The sequence below is a fragment of the Boleophthalmus pectinirostris genome, unplaced genomic scaffold (genome assembly GCF_026225935.1).
Source record: "Boleophthalmus pectinirostris isolate CB_2022bp ecotype Guang Dong unplaced genomic scaffold, ASM2622593v1 HiC_scaffold_4, whole genome shotgun sequence".
Lineage (NCBI taxonomy): Eukaryota > Metazoa > Chordata > Actinopteri > Gobiiformes > Gobiidae > Boleophthalmus > Boleophthalmus pectinirostris.
The window spans coordinates 4,241,510-4,264,040 of record NW_026571353.1 but is presented as its reverse complement, the minus strand read 5'-3'; the positions used below and the strand labels follow the sequence as shown (position 1 = coordinate 4,264,040).

Below are 22,531 nucleotides of genomic sequence, written 5' to 3'. Positions count from 1 at the left end.
ACTGGCCTTAGCGGACTGCCAGGAAACAGGACAGGTCTACCCCAAGGAGCGTACGTCAACAGGTGTCTGTGATGAATCCGTGTATCATTCGTTCATTCGTTTTTCAATATAAAACCAAAAAATAAGAAAACGAAAAAACAACAGTTTTCTTCATTATTTGTCTCCAAAACCAAAATGAAAAAACGGATAACGATTCGTTTTTTCAGTTTTCGATTTTGTGTTTAAATGAAAAATGGACAAAACGGATAACGACCGTTTCCCGTTTTGTCCAATTTTGATACTTAAGCAATTTGCGTGAACCGGAAATGAAACTTTACTAGGCGCATAGACACACGCGTATATTGACAAGGAGGACGCGCAAAACAAACTTAATGGCCGCTGGACTTGAGGATCATCATCATATAATTAAACAGCTTTTTGAGGATGGAAAAACGCATGCTGAGATTTCTAATACGCTGCGGCAGTTGGGTATTAAGAGATCCTCGGAAATGTCGGTGAGAAGATTCTGTATTCAACACCAACTCCGGCGTAAAAGACATGTATCAGACGCAGAACTGGAAACTGCTGTCCTGTCATCAATACATAAGGTAAGTGCAAGCTGTAAGCATGTGCAAGCTATACATATACACTTTTTATATAAATATATTTTTTGGAAATAGTCTTATTTTGTTAACTTGATCGCCTAAAATGTTAGACAAGCGCAGTTTAAGTTTAGGTACAAAAGCTAAAGTGACCAGGCGTCCCCGATTTCCGTGCATTGTCCCCGGTTAAATCTGATCGCTTAAAGGTGAGAAAAAAAGCCCCAGCTTGAGACCTAAAAATATGTCCAAGCGGAATTTCAAAATCGTCCGGACTGCTTTCCGTATTCAGATGGTAGGTTAGAATACTCCTCGAGTAGTAGACCGCGGTTGGTTCGAATCAATGTGGTTGTTGTTAAATGTGGTTGTGTCGAGTGGCGTTTTGTCTGATCAAAACGACAATTTTTATTTTATTTAATTTTTTAACTCTTTTTGTTTTTGTCTTAACAGACAGGTCCAACTTATGGACGAAAATTCATGACAGGATACCTGTCATCTGTGGGAGTTAAAGCAGGTGAATCTCGAGTAGGAAGGATTCTTAGAGAAGTTCACCAACCATATTATGAGCTGCGTTGCCAGGTAAATCACTTCCATTAATTATATTTGTAAGCAGAAAGATGGTTTTTGAAATGACCTCATGAAAGTTAAATTATAGTATAAAGTATTATACTTTTATAAAGTATTATACATACTATATTATACATACTTAAAGTATGCATATTAGCAGTACATGCATGTATTATGTTTGTGAATAATTTGAATATTTTTGCAGATTTAATGTTATTGCACTTATGATTGTTTGCTTTGTGCTTCTTAGGGAGCACGTAACCTAAATCCAGTTCCCTACCATGCCGAATACATGGGTCACAAACTGCATCTAGACCAAAATGAGAAGCTGGGAATGTTTGGAGTGACACATGTCTTAGCTATTGATGGTTTCAGCAGCAAAATTGTTGCTGTATCCACAATGCCAGTGAAAAACAACCTTATTATTTATGAGGAAGTATACAGGCAAGTACAGTCAAGGTTAAGTAAATAATAGGCACTACATTATTGCACTGTGGGCCTGATTTACTAAAGATGTGTGTGTGTAAAAATGTGTACAAACTTGACATCACCTGTAAAAAATGTGCAAACTGATGTACTAACACAACACACTGAAGTTTGCATCTTTCAAATGTGTGTCGTTTGACATAATGAATATGTAATATGAGGCATTTTAACTCTAGTGTGTAAAATACAGGGAGGAGCTAATGTAAATATGTTATACAGTATAGTACACGCATTGTGATTTACCAAACTCAAAGGTGAATTTGCTGACACTAACTGCGTCTATAAATAAAACCTTGTTTTTAGTAGATCACTGCAACACACGCTAACTAAACACACAATCTGTTGCACTGTGCACACAGTTTTGTTCCTTTATTTGGGATCTTCATAAATCAGGCCCTGTGTGTACGATGTGCATTTGAATGCAAAATAAATATGATTCATGCATCCATATAATTTGCACATTTCTTTATTACAGGAAAGCAGTTGCTAACAACGGATTATGGGACCAAATCAGAGTCGATCATGGCAGGGAGTTTTATTTGACTCTGTACATGCAAGAAAAGCTGTCTCAACACAGACATAACATCAATAGGCTTCCTTACGTGCAGACAACCTCTTCAAAGGTGAATTTGGTCCTACTGACTACATATAAAGATAACTGGTAACTTTTAGTTTTATTTATTTTTCATGAAACAGGGACCATGCACAAATAAATAATCTTTTCTCATTTGAGATTAATGTATGTCAGATTTACTTATGGGCTCCTCTCCTCTGCAGTCCCTGGGCAGTTACATATTTTAAGTACTGTACAGTAGTTGGCTGATATGTTTAGCAACTGTATTTTCAGTGAAAATTATTATTTACAAGCCTATATCAGAAAAAAGTTAGCCCAGTGTGTAATATGCAGATAAAACCTGACAGCAGAGATAATTAAAGCAATGCTGCCTTTTATGATTTTTGGATTGTAAAAAAAAATTGGGATTTTAAGTGTACTTTTTTTGTGTGCTTTAAACAGAACCTTCGAGTGGAAAGAATTTGGCCAGAGGTCAACAATCGGGTGAACTATCCCGTAAAACAGGCCCTGGTCCACCTGCTGGATCAGGAATTACTTGATATGCAGGATAGTATTACAAAATTTTGTGTCTCCAATCTGGCATGTCAAGTGAGTGAGATAGGACTTGGCAGAGTTGTGCAGTCCTGGAATGCCCATAGGATACCAGGTAAGGTGTGATAATATTTATGTGTAGTTTTTGAACTGACAGAATTTTGTCCAAAACTAAAACCAAATCTTTACCAATTTTAGGCAGAGGGATACCAAACGAACTTGCAGCTTCTAGTTGCGCAACAAGAATTCCCACAGAGCTGCTGCCCAATGCTGCTGAGGCAGCACACATGTACGAGGAAGAGCTAGGGTCCTCCCTGACTTGGGTGTCTGCCTTTGGCTCTGACCCATTTTTATCAGAGCAAGACCGATCTCATGCTGAGCATGTGTTTGGAGAGAGGTTTCCAGACATGTCTGTTCTTTTTGAAACAGTGGTTAACAATGACTATAGAATGTTTCAGGAGGCATTGTTGTACCTTTTAAGTGTCTCTGGAAGACATGCAAGATAAATATAGGTGGGAGTATATCTAACTATGTATATGCATAATGTATACGTACAGTGGTTTTATAAGAAATTTAAGCTAAATTGCAAATGAATAAATCTGATTTTTTTTCAGAACAATGCATGTTTATTGTTATATAGTTTTTGCAATAAACAAGCATAACAACTATAAAATCCGACTGTCACAATACATTTTAACATGTGACTGAAATAAGTGCTTTGTAAAAGCATCGACATTACACATACAAAGAACTGACATTTGGATCATATAAAAATTGCCATAAAAACTTGTAAAACACATTAGACATTACAAAAATAAATCTGAACTGTACACTGTAAACAAACAACTGCTGCCACTTTTACTGGGATTATGTTTAGAATAACTTCTCCAGTGCTGCCAGTGCCTCATCGAGTCCAGCCACTTCGTGGATGCCTCTATCCAAATCTACAGACCGACACTTCGGGCAGTAATCATGGCTGCTGTTCCACCTCTCGATGCATTCCTTACACCCAATAAAGCTTCTGCAGCAGGTAGAAAAAACAGGCTTAGCTGCAGGACCTGTAGATTAAAAAAAAATATATATTCTTTTATTTTCATTGTGTTAAGTAAAATCTAGCAGTACAGAAACTGTATGTAGACCAAACTCTGTATGAAGATTACCTAACTTTTAAGTTGATACACAGAGCATTTGACATCTATTTAGCCTCAATGCACTTTGCAAATTCAGGAATTAAAAAAAAAAAAAAAACATGGGTAAAATGAACACTAGTACAAATTGATATAAAATTTTATTACATGAAATAAAACCATAAAGAATAAATAAGCACAAAATTTTGAGAAGTGTATGTAGTGCCTCAGATCCCTCATTGCATCTTTCTAATGATCCATAGTAAAACAATACCAACCTGTGCAGACAAGACAGCCGAAGACCAGTTTTAGAGAGGCTACTTCAGCCTCTGAAAGACAAAGTGTGGTTGTCATTGTCGACTGTCCAGTCAAAGTCTTGATAATCTTGGACACTTCCTTTAGTCCCTGGGCTGCTTCCACAACCTCCTCGATGTCAGCAATCACCTCCTGAAGGCCAGTATCTTCTTTTCGACTGAAAAACATTTTAAATTTACAATGTAACATTTAATTAGAGTGCAATTAGTTCAAACACTACACATACACTAGTAAGAACCACCATGGCTTTGCTGACATGTCATCCAAAAGAAACTACATGTTGTGCAAAAAAAGACTGAGAAATAAAAACTGATAAAATTATAATATTCAGTCCAGTTACCTCAGCCTCTTTCTTTTGTTGGTTTGTAGCAGCTCCATTTGCTGTTCAGGCACTGCAAACACTTTCCTTGAATTTTGTTTCCAGTATGCTGACCCTGCCATTTAAAAATTTGACCTGATTTTCTTTTCTTTCAAGCAAACATTTGCTGTATTGGTGAAAATGTATAGGTATCTTAAAACTTCAAAACAGGACACTACAATACAGATTTGAAGCAACGAAGATAGCTATGGATGCAAAATGTACTTTAATGTGAGAATTACACTTAGGTGTGTGCATTTACCTGTTCAAGTGAGTGAACTATGTGCAGATGAGCTCCTACAGTGATGGCAGAAAATAGCATTTACACAGCAATGGCTTAAAACATACCTCTTGTTCCTTCTGAATCGATTATTTCATTTCCCAGAGTATCTGTCAAAATTACTGCCTCCTGCAGTCCAAGGGCTTCTGTTACTTTAGTGCTGATGGTCTGCACACAAGCCTCAAACTCTGCGAAGCGGACTGTCACTATTTTGTTGGTCTCCAGCTTTCCATTAACCACTTCAGCCATGAGGATATTCCTGAATATTGATGAGAACATAATTTTTTTTTAAAGACATAAACAGTCAAGTAATATGTCATCTGATGCAAGCACTAGGTCACATGCTAGTAGTACTAATACTAGGAAAGACTATGTATTACAAGCAAGTTATCTGTAATATGAAACATGTTAAGCCCTTATTTATATTATATGTTGATGCTATTCTAATATTACTCTGGCAGAAGGTGTACAATCCTGCTTAGTGCTCTCTGACATCATCCCACGATTAATTGAATAATGGTGATTCAAATTAACGGTCACTTTTGCATTTGTTTTTCATTGAATTAAATATGAATCTGATGAGTATAATGTTATTGTTGGCCTCATGCTCCTTATTTAGGATGAGATGTCTCCTAAGCCCTAGAAAGCTTCACTTAGAATGTGATGCTGTGACACATTTTACCTTTATCTAAAAACTGTAGCTCCTGTTATTTGGACATTACACTTGAACATATTACAGTTATGATATTTGGATTAACTGTTCAACCATATTTTGCAAGGGTTTACTAGCAAACAGAACTGGACACACCTCTGCAAATAATGTTGCCTAAAAATAAGTAGTAACAGAGACAAAGGATAGTTTAGCAAGGAGTAAAAGTTTCCTTTCATCACCTAACAAAGCTCTTGGTGGTGGTGCTCCTTGAGCAGGAGGAGCTTGTGGCTGTACTGATTGAGCGGTGAAAAGAAAAGCGGACAGGCTGACCAGTCGGAAGTGCCGCTGTTGCTTGCTCAGCAGTGGTGCTGTCACCATGCACCTCATAGTGACTTCTGGTGATGAGGTCAAAGGTGTTGAAGTCACCATCAGGTCTGGGAAATATGGCCACATTGTTGTCATCTGTCAAATAGACAGTTTCTTTTTGGACCTATGATAGAAACACAGGTTAGAAGAGAGGCTAAATACTATGTTCTCACACACACGCACAGATAGCCAGTTAAGTTAACTCATAATGTAATTACATCATCAAAAATAATTTATGCCTTTTGATTACTGTACATTTTAAATGTTGAGCTGGGAAATTCTAAAGAGAAAAATGAAAACCAGAATTGTACTTTTTAGCACTGACAGTGGTTCTTGCCTGATGAAATGTTAAAAGTATCCCTCTCCTGTATGGCTTATAGAAAATGTAGTTACACAACAAAATGTCTCTCTATAACCAAAGAAAAAAATTCAGATAGTGGTTACTCAACATGCAGGCATAGTATCTCTTTAACAAGTCTCAATGATGCAAAATAATTTTTTAAAAATCTATAAAATGAAATAATAATTACAAAATCAACCTAGAACAAATTCGCACCCATCAGTAAGTGGGGGGACTTTTCCTGTTACTAAAACTAAACCTTGTACCGAGATGGATTGGTACTCACGGCACTCAAGTTAAGTCTTGTCAGGGGTCAAGAGCAAGAGCAGGTCAGAGCGACAGGCGCCAATTCAGAGGCCCACTGTTCAAGATGGCGTTTATTACGGATTGGCTTTACTAGCTGAGTCCCGACCATTGACATGTACGGAGAGCGGGACTTGGTCTCTTTCTCCAGTTCTACATAAGGCCTCCATGATTTTTGTAACATGCTCAAGCAGAAGCAGAAGGAGCAAACGGAGCACTAACATTGAGTGCGCTCACATTACCGCCACTTAAACTAGAGATGCGTGATCGCAGATCGGGCAAATGGCGAAAAATAATGTTTACATCCACTCTATTATAACGTAGTTTTAAATCAAAAAGAACATACCTGAAATATGACACCGATTTTTTCTGTTGTCATATCTTCTGGTCGTAGGGTTACCCTCTTATTTCCACGGAAAAGGACGTAGGTTTCCACGTAGCTTTCCATCTCAGAGCGGCTTCTCCGCTGTGCGCGCGCAGTGCTTCTAGTAAAGTTTCATTTCCGGTTCACGCAACTTGCTTAAGTATCAAAATTGGACAAAACGGGAAACGGTCGTTATCCGTTTTGTCCATTTTTCATTTAAACACAAAATCGAAAACTGAAAAAACGAATCGTTATCCGTTTTTTCATTTTGGTTTTGGAGACAAATAATGAAGAAAACTGTTGTTTTTTTTCGTTTTCTTATTTTTGGTTTTATATTGAAAAACGAATGAACGAATGATACACGGGGATGGTCACGCTCACCCATCACCTAGCAACCGCTGCAACTCTGGAACCAGAAGTTTCAGAACAGAGGATGATGAGTTGCTCCACGCACACACAGCGTACACCCGCGGCTATATCAATTTTAAATATGTCTGTTACTCCCGATTCACAATTTTACATGCCGTTATAGACTGATCACCTCTGTGTGATGTGTGATACAAATTTCAACATTGTATCTAAATCTTTATAGACTTGACTTCACCAGCATTTAAAATGTAGACAGTGCCGCTTTATATCTTGAACACTTTTACCTCTCTCATGGTGCAAATACGCCGCCCGAAAGAATACATTCCCATAAAGCATTGCGGCCAACATAATGCACGTCCCCTCAATGTAAATTTAGTGCGCCATTTACTGGGAAACGCGGGAAATGCAGGAAAAATAAAACATTAACAAGGTTTATTATTGTAATTTATTCCAGTTCGCCGAACCTGAATAAATGACTGTAATTATACTATAAGTTCGGCGAACTTAAATAAATTATTGTAATTTTTTCAAGTTCGCCGAACTTGACAGACGTGACCGCGCCGCCATCTTTCATCCAAACCATGGTGACGCCAACTCCACACTGAACTACAAAACCAGGAACCTTAAACATTGTATTTTGGCTCATAAAGTGAAGTGTCCATTCAGTTTTGGGCCTCAGCGGGGTTATAACTGCATTATAACTTACTAATGAGTGTGAGAGTGAGCGGTGAGTGGGCCCACAGAGTTAAAAGAGACAATTAACAACTGTTTAATACCTGTTAACCTGTTCAAATGTTCCTTTAAAATGTACTCGCTCAGTAAATGTAGTAATTCATTCACTTCTGTTTGGTTCTTTGTACTATTGTGAAATACAGGACTAGTGCAGTGAGTTGTTTGATTTCTAGATCTTTAGATTTGAGTTTAGAGTTGGTGAGGAACTCAGGGGCTCTTACCTTATTACACTGGGTTTAGGTGGGCCACATAGTGAAACGTTTACATCCATCCAACAGTGATATTGCTCTGACAGCCTCACTGCTCCCTGTGACTGTACTGTTCCCTAGNGGAGTCAAAAATAAATGAACAATTAAAAGTGTTTCCATGGATATGAACACATACTATGTTAGTTATGAGGTGAAAAAACAATATTGGATGATATCTAGTGTTTTTAAGTATTTTCAGGCTGAGTTAAATCACGGGTCAAATTTGACCCGGTAACACTAAAGACGCGTGCGTGTAGCTTTCTAAGACAATATAAGAGTTAACAAAAGTCTGAAAACAGAAACAACAGAACTATATGCACCTTTTGCAGTTCTCACTCATGTTCAGACACATTTACATGTTGACTGTATGTCCGGTTGTTAATTAATTATTTAATTAATTACTTGGTTCAGGTGTGGGACTATCTGACTGACGGTGCAACGAGTTTCAAAGGGGTACAACAATACTCTTCCATTTTATCTGTCATTATTGTACATGCAAACACGTTTAAATGAGATTGCCAAGCATCCTTTTGCAGCCCTGTACACATGGGCCTGGTGATTATTCAGACAGCCTTTTTATCTTCCTGTTCACTTCTTCACATTTTCAGATATAGTTTCTTCAGAGATGATCCTTTTATTGCACTTCTACAGTTCTCGCCACAGTGATCCCAAGGGTGTTGTCTCTGAACAGAAAACTCATTCATTTCTTTTGCCCTGACTGGCTGCTCTGTAAAATTAAAAAAATACAATCACATCATAGATTTTAAATATACCTTTTAAATAACCTCTTAGCAAACACCTGCCACACTTTCTTTTTTGGTGGGGGAATAACCAGAAGTTCTCAGCGTAGTCTGTTGAGGGAAAAAGACAGAGCATTGTGCTTAGTACAGTGAAAAATGTATGCAAACATGAAAGTAGTGACATACTGTGCCAATGCCATTGGTCAAAATGTTCAGTTTTTCAGTATACAGTTAATATGCCTAAACTGAACTCAATTATTTATTAGTAGTGAAATGTATTAATCTCAGAAATCCGCAGTGCTATTTATTATTATTATTTTGTTATTGCTATGTACAGTGCAGATTCAGCCGCTGATTAAATGTTTGTTATTGGGAATTAATTTTCACTCAAAACAATAGCAAGAGCAATATTTGATTAAGGATGTCTGGTGTTCTTCATAACACACAAAACATTAGCTCGTACACTGTACCACACTCATCACCTGTTCAGACAAGAGCATGTAGCACGTTCACATCGGTTGAAGCCTTCGTTGAATACAGCCTCAAACTGCAATGACAAACAGAGACAGGAGCAAGGTCATAAATGTAAATTATGCAAGCATTATAATGCAATGTGTCCTCTTCACCTTTGGTGTGGATTGAGATGTCTTGCTGAATCATTTGATGCATGTTTCCGCCTAGAAAATCCCTCTCAAAATCTCAAGATGTTTCTTCAGTCACAAGATGCTGCTGACATGTGACACCATAGAATGAAGACTTTGGTTCACATGAACATGTAGCTGTGTTCAGCACCACAGAAAGCAGTCAGTGGAGACACTGCCTCTGTTGTCTCTCTTTGGATTTCTTAAAAACTCAAGGTTGGCAAATTGTTGAAATCTGATCTCCTCTGTCTTACATTTGGATAGAACATCTCAGGTGCCGCATCACTAAAAAGAGAATACAGTTGGTTGTCATAAATAAATATTAACACTGTTAATGACAAATATTTTCTCTGCTATATTGTAGCACTGTTGAAAAAAGTCACAATAACTTAAGACTGAGGGTTGACCTACAGTTAATTGGGGCTAGACTTGGGAAAAATGTGAGGACAAATCTGGATATGACAGAAAATCAAGTGTATTTTTGGATGGACTCTATGATTGTGTTCCATTGGATTTGAAGCAGCTCAACGCAGTGGAAACAATTAGTGGCAAATAGAGTCATCGAAATACAAAGTTTGACATTACCAGAGAACTGGAGACACTGGCTGTGTCCCAATTCGAGGGCTGCGGCCTCCGAAGGCTGCGAAGGCTGCAGCCCTTGAACTGGCCTTAGCGGACTGCCAGGAAACAGGACAGATGTAGCCCACGGAGCGTACGTCAACAGGTGTCTGTGATGTCACGCTAACACACCATCACCTAGCAACCGCTACAGCTGCATACATTTCAGTCATTTGTGCTCTGAAATCACAAACGCTGCGCAAAAATGGAACCTGAACTCCTTGCACTTCTATTTATAATTTTATATTTTTTGTTTGAAGAGGAGGAAAATTATCTCCATGCCAGGCGCCCAATCCTGTTCAGATTAAATGAAATAAGTAATTCATCTTTCCTTTTGAATATTAACCTAATAGGCAAATATAACCGTATTTCTTAACAACTGTTGCTAGTAGGAAATTACATAGAAAACATACTTTCAGAAAACGTTGTCATAGACAAGTAACCAAAATCATTTTTATACTTATAAACTGGAGTTGTCAGCTGTATAACTACAGTGGGATATTAAATACTTACGTTTTTTGGGACCAGGTTTAATTCTACCTGTGGCTAAACTTTGTTACCACTAGAGGGCAGTTTACTTTCTATGCCATGCCACTCCTTCCACTAGTATATTAAAATGTATTTATGGAGGTAGTAGCATTAATAATAACAATAGATTACAATGAGTTATTATTATTATTGTTTAGGTATAACTGCACATTACCCTCCCCCAGACAAGGAGAAGACACTGTACAATAAACCTGAGTGTGCCAGTGCTGGAAAGGGTTTTCAACAATGAAGACACACGGCCTGACTTTGGTCTGAGCAGGGAGTCCTTGGCAGTGCTAATGAACCTCCTGAACCTCAACCGAAGACATGGATGGGGTGCTGAGATTGTGGTCGTGGTCTTTCTCTTCTGGCTGGCAGGTGGGACATCATACCGGGTGGTCTCCAGGGTTTTTGGGATACCCCGCTCCACTGTCCACCGCATCGTCCACAGGGTCACCGGGGAGGTGGTGGCCCTACGTCACCGGGTGATCCACCTCCCCAACACTGCAGAAGACCTCGAGGCAGTGACCCGTGGGTTTGCAGGGCTGGCAAGGCACAGGGCCTTTGCAAGAGCTGCCGGGGCAATAGATGGCTGCCACGTCAGAATCAGGTCACCCAGCGGCTCTGATGGTCAGTGCTGTAGGAATAGAAGCTTTTTCCAAGCATCATCCTGCAGGCTGTGTCTGACCATCAGGGCCGCTTCACAGACATCTATGTGGGCTGGCCTGGTTCTGTACACGACGTGAGGGTCCTTCAGCACCGTCCTCTCTACCAGAGGGACTGTATCCTCCTCCAGGGCACTTCATCCTCGCAGATGGTGGGTACTCCTGTCTCCAGCATCCACTCCCCCTCATCACTCCCTACAAACGGCCAGTGCGAGGTGTGGGAGCCCAGCGTTTCAATTTACATCATTCCAGGGCTCTATTATTGAGCGTGCCTTTGGAATGATGAAAAGTAGATTTAGGGCAAACTTTTTGCACACGCTGGAGGTCCACCACACCTTTGCACCACATGTAAGTGAAATGTAATTATTGTGTTATCATGTAATATCATGTCATTTGTGATTATGAAACAGTAAATCATCAAGATGATTATTCTTTCTTTCTTTTCCAGGTCATCACCGCCTGTGCCGTCCTCCACAACATCTGTCTTGGGGCAGGAGACATCGTGGCCCCGGAGGACGAGCCAGAGCCCAATGTAGTGGAGGATGAGGGGGAGAATGAAGTTGAGGCCGTTGCTGGAGCACAGTGGCGTGACCATCTGTCTGCTGAGGTGTTTGCCCTGGAGGAGGTTCCGAGGGACCAGGATTATGTCTAGGTATGTATTTATACTTGCAACAGTTTCAAAACCTTATGGAAAGTGTTTATAGGTGATTACAGCTAAACATATGTAATGTAATATGCTGTAGTACTATTACTATTCTTTCTCATGTGTCTCGAGTCACATGGCAGTCATCTATTGCCCCAGCCAGCCCTGCAAACCCAGCCCATGGAACAGCACCCGGTGTGAGAGCCCCACTCAGCAGCCAGAAGACAAAGACCAGGACCTCAGTCTCAGCAGTCGGCCAGAGGTTCATTAGCACTGCCAGGGCCCCTGCTCAGTCCAAACTCAGGCCATGTGTCCAACACTGGCACACTCAGGTTTATTTATATAAACTTTACATTTCAGTTTTATCTTACATGTATTGTTTTTTCTTTCTAATTATGACCCCTTTGTATCATGTGTTTTTCTTTTTGATTTTTATTATGTTATTACATTATTATTATTATCATTATGTAAATAAATGTAAATAAAACACACATTATTAACAATTATTAACTTTATTAACATTTCCTAACATTTATGAACAATATTTCACTTTTCTGCCATTCTTTCTAAGATGCTAAACAGCCTTTCAATTCTTTCCTTCTTCTCCTCTGCCTCTCATCTCTTTCCCTCTGCCTCCTTAGATCTTCTCTGTACAGCTTCAATAGTTCATCTGGAGAGGACAGGGGGATTGGTAGAAGGCCTCTGTCCCAAAACCTCATCCATGAGGACAAACCAGGGCCAAGTCTCTGCTGTCGCCTTCCCTTTAACGCCTTCCCCTGTCCCTGGGCACTTGCAATCCTCTGACAGAAGAAATGAGCAAACAAGGCAGGTCAAAACATGATGAACACAAGGGTTTATTTTTACAAATACAAATAGCATCATTCAGATTATGTACATACTTTATACTTTTTTTTTGAGGTTGTCAGATTTTTTTTGGCCTGCAGGTGTTACCCTGTCCTGCAGGCCGAACTTCTCCAGTATTGTCCTGAGTCATACAGAACAAAAGCATTCAAGTTAACTCTTTCCCCCCTGGACGCCTACTAGGAACAACCCATACATATGTTACTAGGGCTACACCCATAGAGCATAATTGCATAAAAGAAAACAGACTTGCCACGAGTGATTATAAATGATTTTTATACTCATGAACTTAATTGTAACACAGACATATTTGTATCTCTGGAAAACCTTAGACTCTGAACTCTTCATTTATGGATGTTTAAAAGTGATTCAACTCATTTACAGGTGTATAACAGCTCACTGAAAATGAGAGTTTACCTGGTCAGGTGCAAGCTCGAAAACAAAAAACTACATTCAGCATCTGATATCTGCATGTTCTGAGTACTATATTCATAAAAAAATAAAAAATATACTTTGTCAAAGTATTTAAACAGATTTCATATCACCAGATACAGTATAGCCAAGTGTACACCTGTTTTTACCTGTTGTTCACCTGTGTGCACCCAATTCATTTTTTTCCATTTAACTTATTCAACTCATTTAGCTTATTCAACTTATTTCATTTAACTTATTCAACTCATTTAGCTTTCAACTTATTTATTCAACTTATTTTATTTATTCAACTCATTTAGCTTATTCAACTATTTAGCTTATAATATAATATATAATAATAAAACTCTTCCCCGTCAGTGGGGGTCCAGTATTTATCATCTTGTCTATTTTCTCGTGTGCAGAGCTCCGCATAAGCGTTTTTTCTGTAGCGATTCTGTTATACATCGCATCTTGGAAAAAAAGACTGAAATATTTTAAAGGACTGGCCTGGGCAACATCCAGATTTCAGGGCAATTTTGGTTCATAATCGAGTATAAAGCTCAGATAGTTTGTTTGGATATCGCAGGACTCCACACAGACGCATCAGCAGCATTCTCATCTTCTCTCCCGAAAGTCCGTCGCTGTCGCTGTTTTCCACTTTATAATCAACTTCAACATCATCACTTTGAAATCTATAAAAGTCACTTTCTCTAAACTTATCCATAAAATACGTCCGCTCCTCATTATTTCTAAAACTGTGCAGCGCCGCGATCTTTCCATTGCACGTGTTTCGTGTTGTGTTTTTTCCGGAAGCTACCATCGTCACTATTTCGATTAACTTCGGAAAAAATCAAAACATATCCTTGAATCCTATTGGTCAGTCTAGTGTGGTTGTAGTGGCCCCCACCTATCACTGTCTCTGTTTAAATGTGAAAAACCGAGCCGTTTCTAAAGGTCGTCAAATCTCGTCTTTAGTGATACGGCGGAGGTGTCAAAAGTCGTCATTAAGGGTTCAGGGGGGGTCGTCAAATGTCGTCTTCATGGGGGAAAGAGTTAACACAACAATAAACACAGTATCTTTATCATTTTATGAAATATAATATGAAACATGTTACAGATCTCCTACTGTTACTGCAAACATTTGTTCAATAACCATGCAGCACACTTTCCTTTCATTTCATTTTGTCGTTTTTTTGTTTGTTTGTTGTGTTTTACATTTTTCATGGGGCTTTTATAAAGAAAATATTATGGATAACAACAGTTAAATCCAGCTTATCTATGATCATATTGACAAATAAGTAGGTTTAGTTCTCCATTGTGACTGTAATATACTTTTTCAGATCAGCAGCTTCCCGGCCTCATTTAGTCATCACACAAGTACAGGCTGTGAATAACACAGGAAATAAACAGGGAAACCCAGTTTAATTCACAACTACGCACATATGTACAACATAAAACAGTTTTCAAATGGCAGAAATGCCAGCTTTCACACAGTTGTTATGCTTGATGTTTTATTATGTAACAGGAGTATATAGCACAGTTTTTATTCTAGCACGTGTTGGCTGAAAACTTAGCCCCGGTGAAGAGGTGGTCATTTTCCCGCCTTAATTCAATGAACCAGGTGGTCTGCTCCTTGCTCCCTAAAGACCAACACAATTTTCTTACAAATGGAATATAAATAATTATATATAAGCAGTGTAGAATATCCAACATTACAACAGTTACACTAATATACAAGTGTAAGGGATAACGCTACTAACACCACAACAGCCCTAAACTTAGCTGTAACGACTGCTTTATACAGGTGTAAATTAAGGGCAGTGCTCCACTGCACGTGCATGACACACGTGCCTTAGAGCCGCTCTCATTACTTTCAGCGCATTGTAAAAGTTACGTGTCCAAAAACTAGTTTCGTGTAAGGCAAAATACGCGCGCAGTGGAGCCAGGCCCGAACAGTTTCTGAAAAGTTTCATGTAGCACAGTTGTAAGTGAGGTAACCCAGTACTTACATTTAAAAGTAAAATTACAACTGCCAGAACTAGTGGATGAGCTCACGGACTCCATTTTCTCCCGTAGAAGAAGTAGCGTGCAGTGCATGCTGGGATACAGAAGATTGCGAAGGATACTCGTGTGTCCTCCGTTCGTGGCCCCATCTCCATGGAAACGAGGCCGGTTTTAGGGCTGCATTTGAAGGCTGCATGACATAAAAATGAAATGGGACAGGCCTTGTTTCACCGGAAGTGACGTATGTGGCCTTAAAACCAGCCTTCAGAGGCTGCAGCCCTCGAATTGGGACACAGCCACTGTGCCGGGAAGGACAATCCTGCAGATCACGGCACGTGTGGTGTGAGCGCGCAGGCTCTGAAGGAGGACACGCTGTGGAGGCGCGGGCTGGAGTGGCTGTTAAGGGAATGTCAGGACACTCAAACGATAAATTCTGATGATGTTTAGGATTATATTGTTGAAAATACGGTCACAGAGCCAGAGCACATTTCTCACCCTTTAATTGATTTATGCAGACACAGTGCACTCAACAAAGTCGTAAGAATAACTGAATGGATTTTGCGATTCATACAAAATAAAGGAAAACAAGAAAAATTCAAAGAAGCATTGCGCACAGAGGAACTCAATAAAGCAGAGGAATATTGGGTATGTTTTACTCAACAAAGTTTCTCTCAAGAAATTACAGCTTTATCAGGTGGCGCGCAATCGGATAAAGGATCAAGAATCCTGTTATTGAAACCGTTTCTGGATGAAAATGGGCTTTTATGTGTCGGCGGGAGGTTGCAGGAAGCAAACTGGTGCTACTCACAGAGACACCCAATAATCCTCCCCAGCAATGACAAGTTTTCTGAACTTTTAATTTGTAAAGCCCATGCAGATGTAATGCATTCTGGTTTGCAAGCGACACTGAGTCATATTCGAGAGACATGACCAAAGGATGTGTCCAAAAATGTTTCATTTGTTAAAGGACTTGCGTAAAGGCTGGACAACAAGTCAGTGCTGCACTCCCACGAGAGCGCATAAACGCCACACAAGCTTTCGAGACAACTGGCATGGACTTTGCTGGACCCCTTTATGCAAAGCCAAATAACCAAAAGGCATACATTGCATTATTCACCTGCGCTCTGACTCAGGCGGTGCATTTGGAACTGGTTTCATACATGTCCACTGAAGCATTTCTACTGGCTTTTCGAAGGTTTATATCAAGATGTGGTGTTTGCAATGTAATTTACAGTGACAATGCAAGGACATTTAAATGCAGACAGTGATTTGAAGGCTCTTATTTTGAATGGAAGTGAGACACAAAACCTGTTTGCAGAAAGAATAATCACCTGGAGATACATAGTGGAGTGTGCCGCTTGGTGGGGCATGCTACAGGTCTCCAGAACAGTTGATAGTCAAGGGGTCCAGGGACGACACTGGTGATGATACAATGCATCTCTCCTGTTAAGGTAAAAATGCTAAAATTGTGTGCTGTCCCTGTCTCAAATAAAATAAAATTAAAATTAAAAAAACAGTGAAAACGTGCCTACGCAAGGTGTTGGGCAGGGCGTCTCTCAGGTTTGAGGAGCTCCAGACTCTGATCTGTGAAGTTGAAGCAGTGATAAATTCACGCACACTAACCTATGTCCATGCTGAAAGCAGCGAGCCTTCCTCTCTTACACCTGCTCATTTTCTGACTGGACAAAGATTAACAACTCTGCCTTCCTATTGTGGGTTTTTTCGGAAGGTTCCATGCGTGTCCTAAAAAGAAGCACGAGAGATGGAGAATCCAGGCCACTTTATTTCGTCATTTTCCATTGAGAGGATTCAAGTTGATTACCAAGTACAACTGTCACCCCGGAACGACGCCTCAATGCCCAACTCAAAATCAGGGGTAGCTTTATACTACATCTTGACAAAACATTAACTTGTTGATTTAGCATATACAGCAAGAAAATGAACAATACTGCTGACCCAGTACACCTTATCATGGGTGGAAACATGCCACGGGGACCACATATGTCAGTTTTGCTGCTTCATGGCACTCAAAGTCCAGAAAAACATGTTATATAGACCTACAGATAATCATACGTGTTTTTCCACCCTGTTGTCATTCCAAAGTCCATAATATTGGGTGAATTAGCATGGCCCACCACATAATTTCCCACACTATCCAGTTCAGAATGTTTGCGCAGAAAATACAAATGCTTCTCAATTGAAAAGCATATGGACATATCGACAAAAACTGATAAATCTCTTTTGTAACCGATGGAGGAAAGAGTACATGATGGAGCTTCGCTCAGCCCATTGTGTGACAAATCAGTGCCATTTAATGTTGGAGATATTGTTTTAATATTTGAGGACAGACACTTAAACCTAAACCTAAACATATGTGGAAAATGGGACAAATAGAAGAGACGTTTGTTGGCAGAGACGAAAAAATCTGGTCATGTGCAGTTCGTTTACCATCCAGAACAATTATCAAGAGACCTGTTCAATTGCTCTGCAGACTGGAGATGGATGAACATTGATACCGGAGGATACAAGTTCATCAGGCTGGAGTCTGTTGTGTCTCAGCGTTGTGCTGAAGGAGGTGGAGATTACACACGACGCACACCTGTGACACGAGCTGTCCCCTATTAAGAAGACACACACCAGGTGTGCACGTTCTCATCTCCAGAGTTTCAAAGTTTTTAATGTGTCCCCCTTCCCTTTCCCCTTAAACCTTATGAACTGAATAAAGTAACATAAAACATATACCTTGCCTGTGACATTCTTGTCACACACTACACCTTCCTCTTAGGCTGCCCAATGAACAGAACTGGATTTTGCCCAAGTTCATGCAGCTTAAATGTCTGCAAACAAAGGTTAATAAAGTTAATAAAGATTACTAACAAATCAGTAGTTTGAATCATTTTTATCAGTGACGTGATGAGCAAAAACAGACAAAATTAACTTACAAAAGACAGTTGGGCAGACTTACAATTCTGCCAACATTCCTATTTTGTTTAGTTTGTTTTACCCCTGTGGCCCATCCAGACTGCTTTATCTTTTCTTTTTGCAAGTGGACCTTTCCACCTTGTGGGAGCAAGACAAGGCAGGCCCCACAGGTTTTTTGAGCCAGAGGGTTCACCTCCCCACATGAGGGGCAAGTCTTGACTTTTGGTCTTTTCATTTTAACTAAAAAAAAACAATTTAGGGCAAATAGAGATAGAGATTGTGTACAGAATTATCACCTAATGTTAAGTGAAAATGAACATTTTAAAATGCTAAACTTCAAAATTATTAAGACACCATAACGTGGATTTACTGTAACTTTATCACATATCGTGTTGTTCCACAGCTGTGTTGTTTACTTTACATGACATTACATTGTTTACATTTTTTTTATGTTGTTTTATGATAAGTTGTGCTATATTATCTAGCATTACATTACACAAATGTTTTATCATCTATGAGACTTACTTATTTTAATAGATCCACAGATTTACTTCCACAAAGGGAAAACGGCAAATGCCGGCAGGAGATGCTGTGAGCTAACATCATTTGCGTGGAATTATGAATATATTTTAAGTATAAAATGAGTAATACTCCACGTACGGATACTTTACACAAGGGAGTAATAAAAGCGATGGGTAAGATTAATTAATAAAAATGTAAACATGAATTACAATTGATGAACCTGGCGCCTTACCACACCAATGAACTATGGGAAGTGTAGTGTCGAAAAAGAAGATCATTGGGGGAGAAAGAAGAAAGAAATTTAATGTGGTTTTAAAAAAAAAAATTGCCACTAATAGAATTTACTGACAAAACAATATCATGAAAAATAGGCTACTTTAACAAACACTGCACAAGCCACTTTAAAAGCGTCAAGGCATTCGATGTTTTGAGAGTTCCATATCAGTGGTAACCATGATAACTTCTTATAGTCAGCCAGCCAACTCTCCATTCGCTATCTAAGGGCCTGGCTCCACTGCACACGTCAGCGTCTACGTGCGTAACCTCATGGCACGGGCTCTGTGTTTCTCAATGAGATCTACGCGTGCAGGACATACCCGCACCTAGAGCCGCCCTGATTTACTTTTCATGCATTCTAAAACTTACGCGTCCAAAAGTTGCAGCGCGTAGGGTACGGCCTACGTGAGTGTTAGGGCCTGGCTCCACTGCACGCATATTTCGTTCTATGCGAGTGTAAAAACTGCAACTTTTGTACTCCCTAACTTTTAGAATGCATGGAAAGTGAATGAGGGAGGCTCCACTGTGTGTGCTAGACACGTGTGTGGAGCAGCATGTCCTGGATGCATAGATTTCAGAAAATAGGATCCAACCTATTTTTTGATTCTGTATGCGAGAGTAAGCACATGTCCCCGTCAAAATACACAGATACCATGAATCTATTGTTGTATGTGTGCGTTTACCTGCGTTTACGTGCTCCTGGGGCAGTTCTGTGTCGTGTGAAAGAGCCCAGGTCCAGAAAGACTGTTAATAAATGCTTTAAAATCTACTTTTGAAATCCTTGCATTTCTTGTGGTGAGTTTGTACAGAAGGTAAATAAGCAGCTAAATGTGCCCAATCAAGTTTGATCGTCTTTCCCATTGACAAACACAGAGCCAGTACTGCACATGTACGTCCTGCTGCAGCTGTCGGTGGAGCCGCCTTTGCGTTGACATGTGACTGTGGTTTTGTGAGGTTACGTGTGTAAACACTGACGCGTGCAGTGGAACCACTGTGTGTCCTACTGCTACGTCGATGCGTCCGTCCGTGTGGAGCGTCCGTGCGTCCGCCTCCTCCCGCGCTGCATTTCCTCCCACACACGGCGGCATCTCATGTGCGGGTGCCTCTAAGGGCCTGGGTCCACTGCACGCGTCAGCGTTTACGCGCATAACCTCACAAAACCACAGCTCTGCGTCAACGCAAAGGCGGCTCCACCGGCAGCTGCAGAAGGACGTACACACGCAGCACTCGCTCTGTGTTTGTCAATGGGAAGCCGATCAAAGTTGACTGGGCACGTTTAGTCGCTTGTATCAGGTCCACAGTGAAACTAACAGATGAACACACTTGAATTTACCTTCTGTACATACTGATCACAGCAAATGCGAGGTTTTCAAAAGTAAATTTTAAAGCACTTATTAACAGCCTTTCTGGAGCTACGGCTGTCCCACCAGGAGTGGGTGATCGGAGAGCTCAGGGCCCTGCGGACCACAGTGGTGAGCATTCTGGACATGACAGAGGAAGAGTTGGACACGGAGGTCCTCCTGGACCCCACTGATGACCCGGAGCTCCGCTCTGTCCCCGCCGTTCCCCCAGGCTGCACCCCCTCTCGTCAATTTGGCACTGGCGTGCCCTGAGTGCAGAGCTTGTGAGGCTCTGCCATATACGCAAGCACAATGCCCTCCTCCGGACAAAGCTACAGCTGGCGACCCAGGCCATGGCACGCCGCTGTTACCAGAAGAAGACAGGAGAAGCGGCTCGATGAGAACGCGCTAGGTTACGGTTAGTATATTTTCACATGCCTGTTTTTTCACAGCTCTCCAAGGATTCTTTTCCTTAAGGGCCGTTCACACCAAAGTGTCCAGTTTCAATGTAAAGTCTATGTGGACGCGCAACTAGCGTTGTCAAAAATCCTCGGCCTGGTGGTTTCTCCTGCTTCACTTCACGTTTTATGCCACATTGCGGAACATTCCAGGCTGAAAAGTGACATCTCCATGGAGACTAGAAGGTTTCAGAAAAGTGACATAGTGAAACTTTAAACGATAACCAATCCCCAAGTTAAAGTTACAATAGTGTTTTCTTGTAAACCAAGGACTCATGTTTGTTTTGAGCACACGTTTGATAGCATCACACTCCCAGAGGAGGTAAAGTAACTGTAGGCACTGCTCTGTCTAAATTTTCTTTGTGTTTTGGTCGTTTTTAAGCAGCTTTTCTGTATTTTACCGAAACAAACAACGTTTATGTCTCTCTTTACTGTTGGCAGGAAACAAAATTGTCAAGAATAGGAACTCCTGGGACATTTCTTGTATAAAATTGGGTGGTTTTGTATAAATCTGCTGGAACAGGGGGAAAACTGGGACTGTCCCGGGGAAACAGGGACATGTGGACACCAAACAGGCCTATTCGCGTAACAGATTACATGTACCACCGTTATGTAATCAGAGTACAAATGATGAGTAATTGTATTCAGTTACAGTTACTGTTTCAGTGAGTGGTAATTAGATTACAGTTACTTTTGCTGAAATAAGTGGATTACAAGGCGGTATTTTCCTGTTTTCACATTTTGTGCTACATCCCTTTTTTTATTTTTATTTTTATTTTTTGGTAATTCTACTCATTGCCAGAAACCGAAACAGAACGCGGCAGTAAGAACGATGGAAACGTCATGTTCACGTTGGCGGCGTCAGTTGCACAACAGACGAGGTGGAAGAGGCAGTAGAACAGAGCAGCAGTGCACAGGGAAAAACACATTCGTGTCTTGGAAATTCTTCTCCCGACGTGAGATTTAAAAAAAATAACAAATATAAAATCGCCTACAAGTTAAATGTCAAACCGGAGCTACTGGTACTGATGAAAACAAACTGGATACACTCATAATATCTGCACTACTGTCACACAAACACACACACAAACACACACACACACAAACACACACACCATCATCATCTTTGACCTGAGAACGTGCGGACGACGTCTCCTTCTGTAGTTACTACGTGGACTCCTCCCGTGAGCCGCGTGTGGATCGTGTTTTCTCGTGTATGCTGCGTAAACCGCGCTTCCTCCTGTGAACCTCTAAACCAGAACTAAAACCAGGACTAACCCAGTCCAGGACTAAAGCAGGACTAAAACCAGGACTAAAACCAGGACTAACCCAGTCCAGGACTAAAACTAGGACTAAACTAGGACTAAACTAGGACTAAACCAGGACTAAAACCAGGACTAAAACCAGGACTAACCCAGTCCAGGACTAAAGCAGGACTAAAACCAGGACTAAAACCAGGACTAACCCAGTCCAGGACAACTAGGACTAAACTAGGACTAAACTAGGACTAAACTAGGACTAAACCAGGACTAAAACCAGGACTAAAACCCAGGACTAAAACCAGGACTAACCCAGTCCAGGACTAAAGCAGGACTAAACCAGGACTAAACAATATGACACTTAACAGTAGGTTGGACATAATTTAAGGTGATCTCATGCAAAAATAATTTCTCTATCAATAATATTTTTAATCTGGTTAAGGAAAGACTGGA

General features: G+C 40.4%; 2 protein-coding genes across 2 annotated transcripts; one reads left to right on the top strand and one right to left on the bottom strand.

Annotated features, from left to right (window-relative positions):
• Window positions 1-233: 233 nt before the first annotated feature.
• On the top strand, window positions 234-3,355 carry LOC129411367 (uncharacterized). Its single transcript, XM_055162077.1, has 6 exons — window positions 234-587; window positions 1,029-1,157; window positions 1,396-1,589; window positions 2,107-2,254; window positions 2,647-2,851; window positions 2,935-3,355. Exons 1-6 carry the CDS (start codon window positions 372-374, stop codon window positions 3,240-3,242), a joined length of 1,200 nt encoding a protein of 399 aa, XP_055018052.1. The 5' UTR covers window positions 234-371; the 3' UTR covers window positions 3,243-3,355.
• An 88-nt stretch (window positions 3,356-3,443) lies between these two features.
• Window positions 3,444-6,942, bottom strand: LOC129411368 (uncharacterized). Its single transcript, XM_055162078.1, has 6 exons — window positions 6,824-6,942; window positions 5,708-5,958; window positions 4,885-5,075; window positions 4,519-4,612; window positions 4,142-4,335; window positions 3,444-3,794 (listed from the first exon to the last, which is right to left on the bottom strand). Exons 1-6 carry the CDS (start codon window positions 6,923-6,925, stop codon window positions 3,610-3,612), a joined length of 1,017 nt encoding a protein of 338 aa, XP_055018053.1. The 5' UTR covers window positions 6,926-6,942; the 3' UTR covers window positions 3,444-3,609.
• Between the last annotated feature and the right edge of the window lie 15,589 nt (window positions 6,943-22,531).

What these genes read in the sequence shown, in the direction of transcription:
- LOC129411367 (XM_055162077.1), top strand. Translation starts at nt 372, where the DNA reads ATGGCCGCTGGACTTGAGGATCATCATCATATAATTAAACAGCTTTTT. An exon ending in ATTATGAGCTGCGTTGCCAG is followed by an intron (nt 1,158 to 1,395) that starts GTAAATCACTTC and finishes TGTGCTTCTTAG; the next exon opens with GGAGCACGTAACCTAAATCC. An exon ending in TGCAGACAACCTCTTCAAAG is followed by an intron (nt 2,255 to 2,646) that starts GTGAATTTGGTC and finishes TGCTTTAAACAG; the next exon opens with AACCTTCGAGTGGAAAGAAT.
- LOC129411368 (XM_055162078.1), bottom strand. Translation starts at nt 6,925, where the DNA reads ATGGAAAGCTACGTGGAAACCTACGTCCTTTTCCGTGGAAATAAGAGG. An exon ending in ACCACCAAGAGCTTTGTTAG is followed by an intron (nt 5,076 to 5,707) that starts GTGATGAAAGGA and finishes ATCAATATTCAG; the next exon opens with GAATATCCTCATGGCTGAAG. An exon ending in CGGCTGTCTTGTCTGCACAG is followed by an intron (nt 3,795 to 4,141) that starts GTTGGTATTGTT and finishes TTTAATCTACAG; the next exon opens with GTCCTGCAGCTAAGCCTGTT.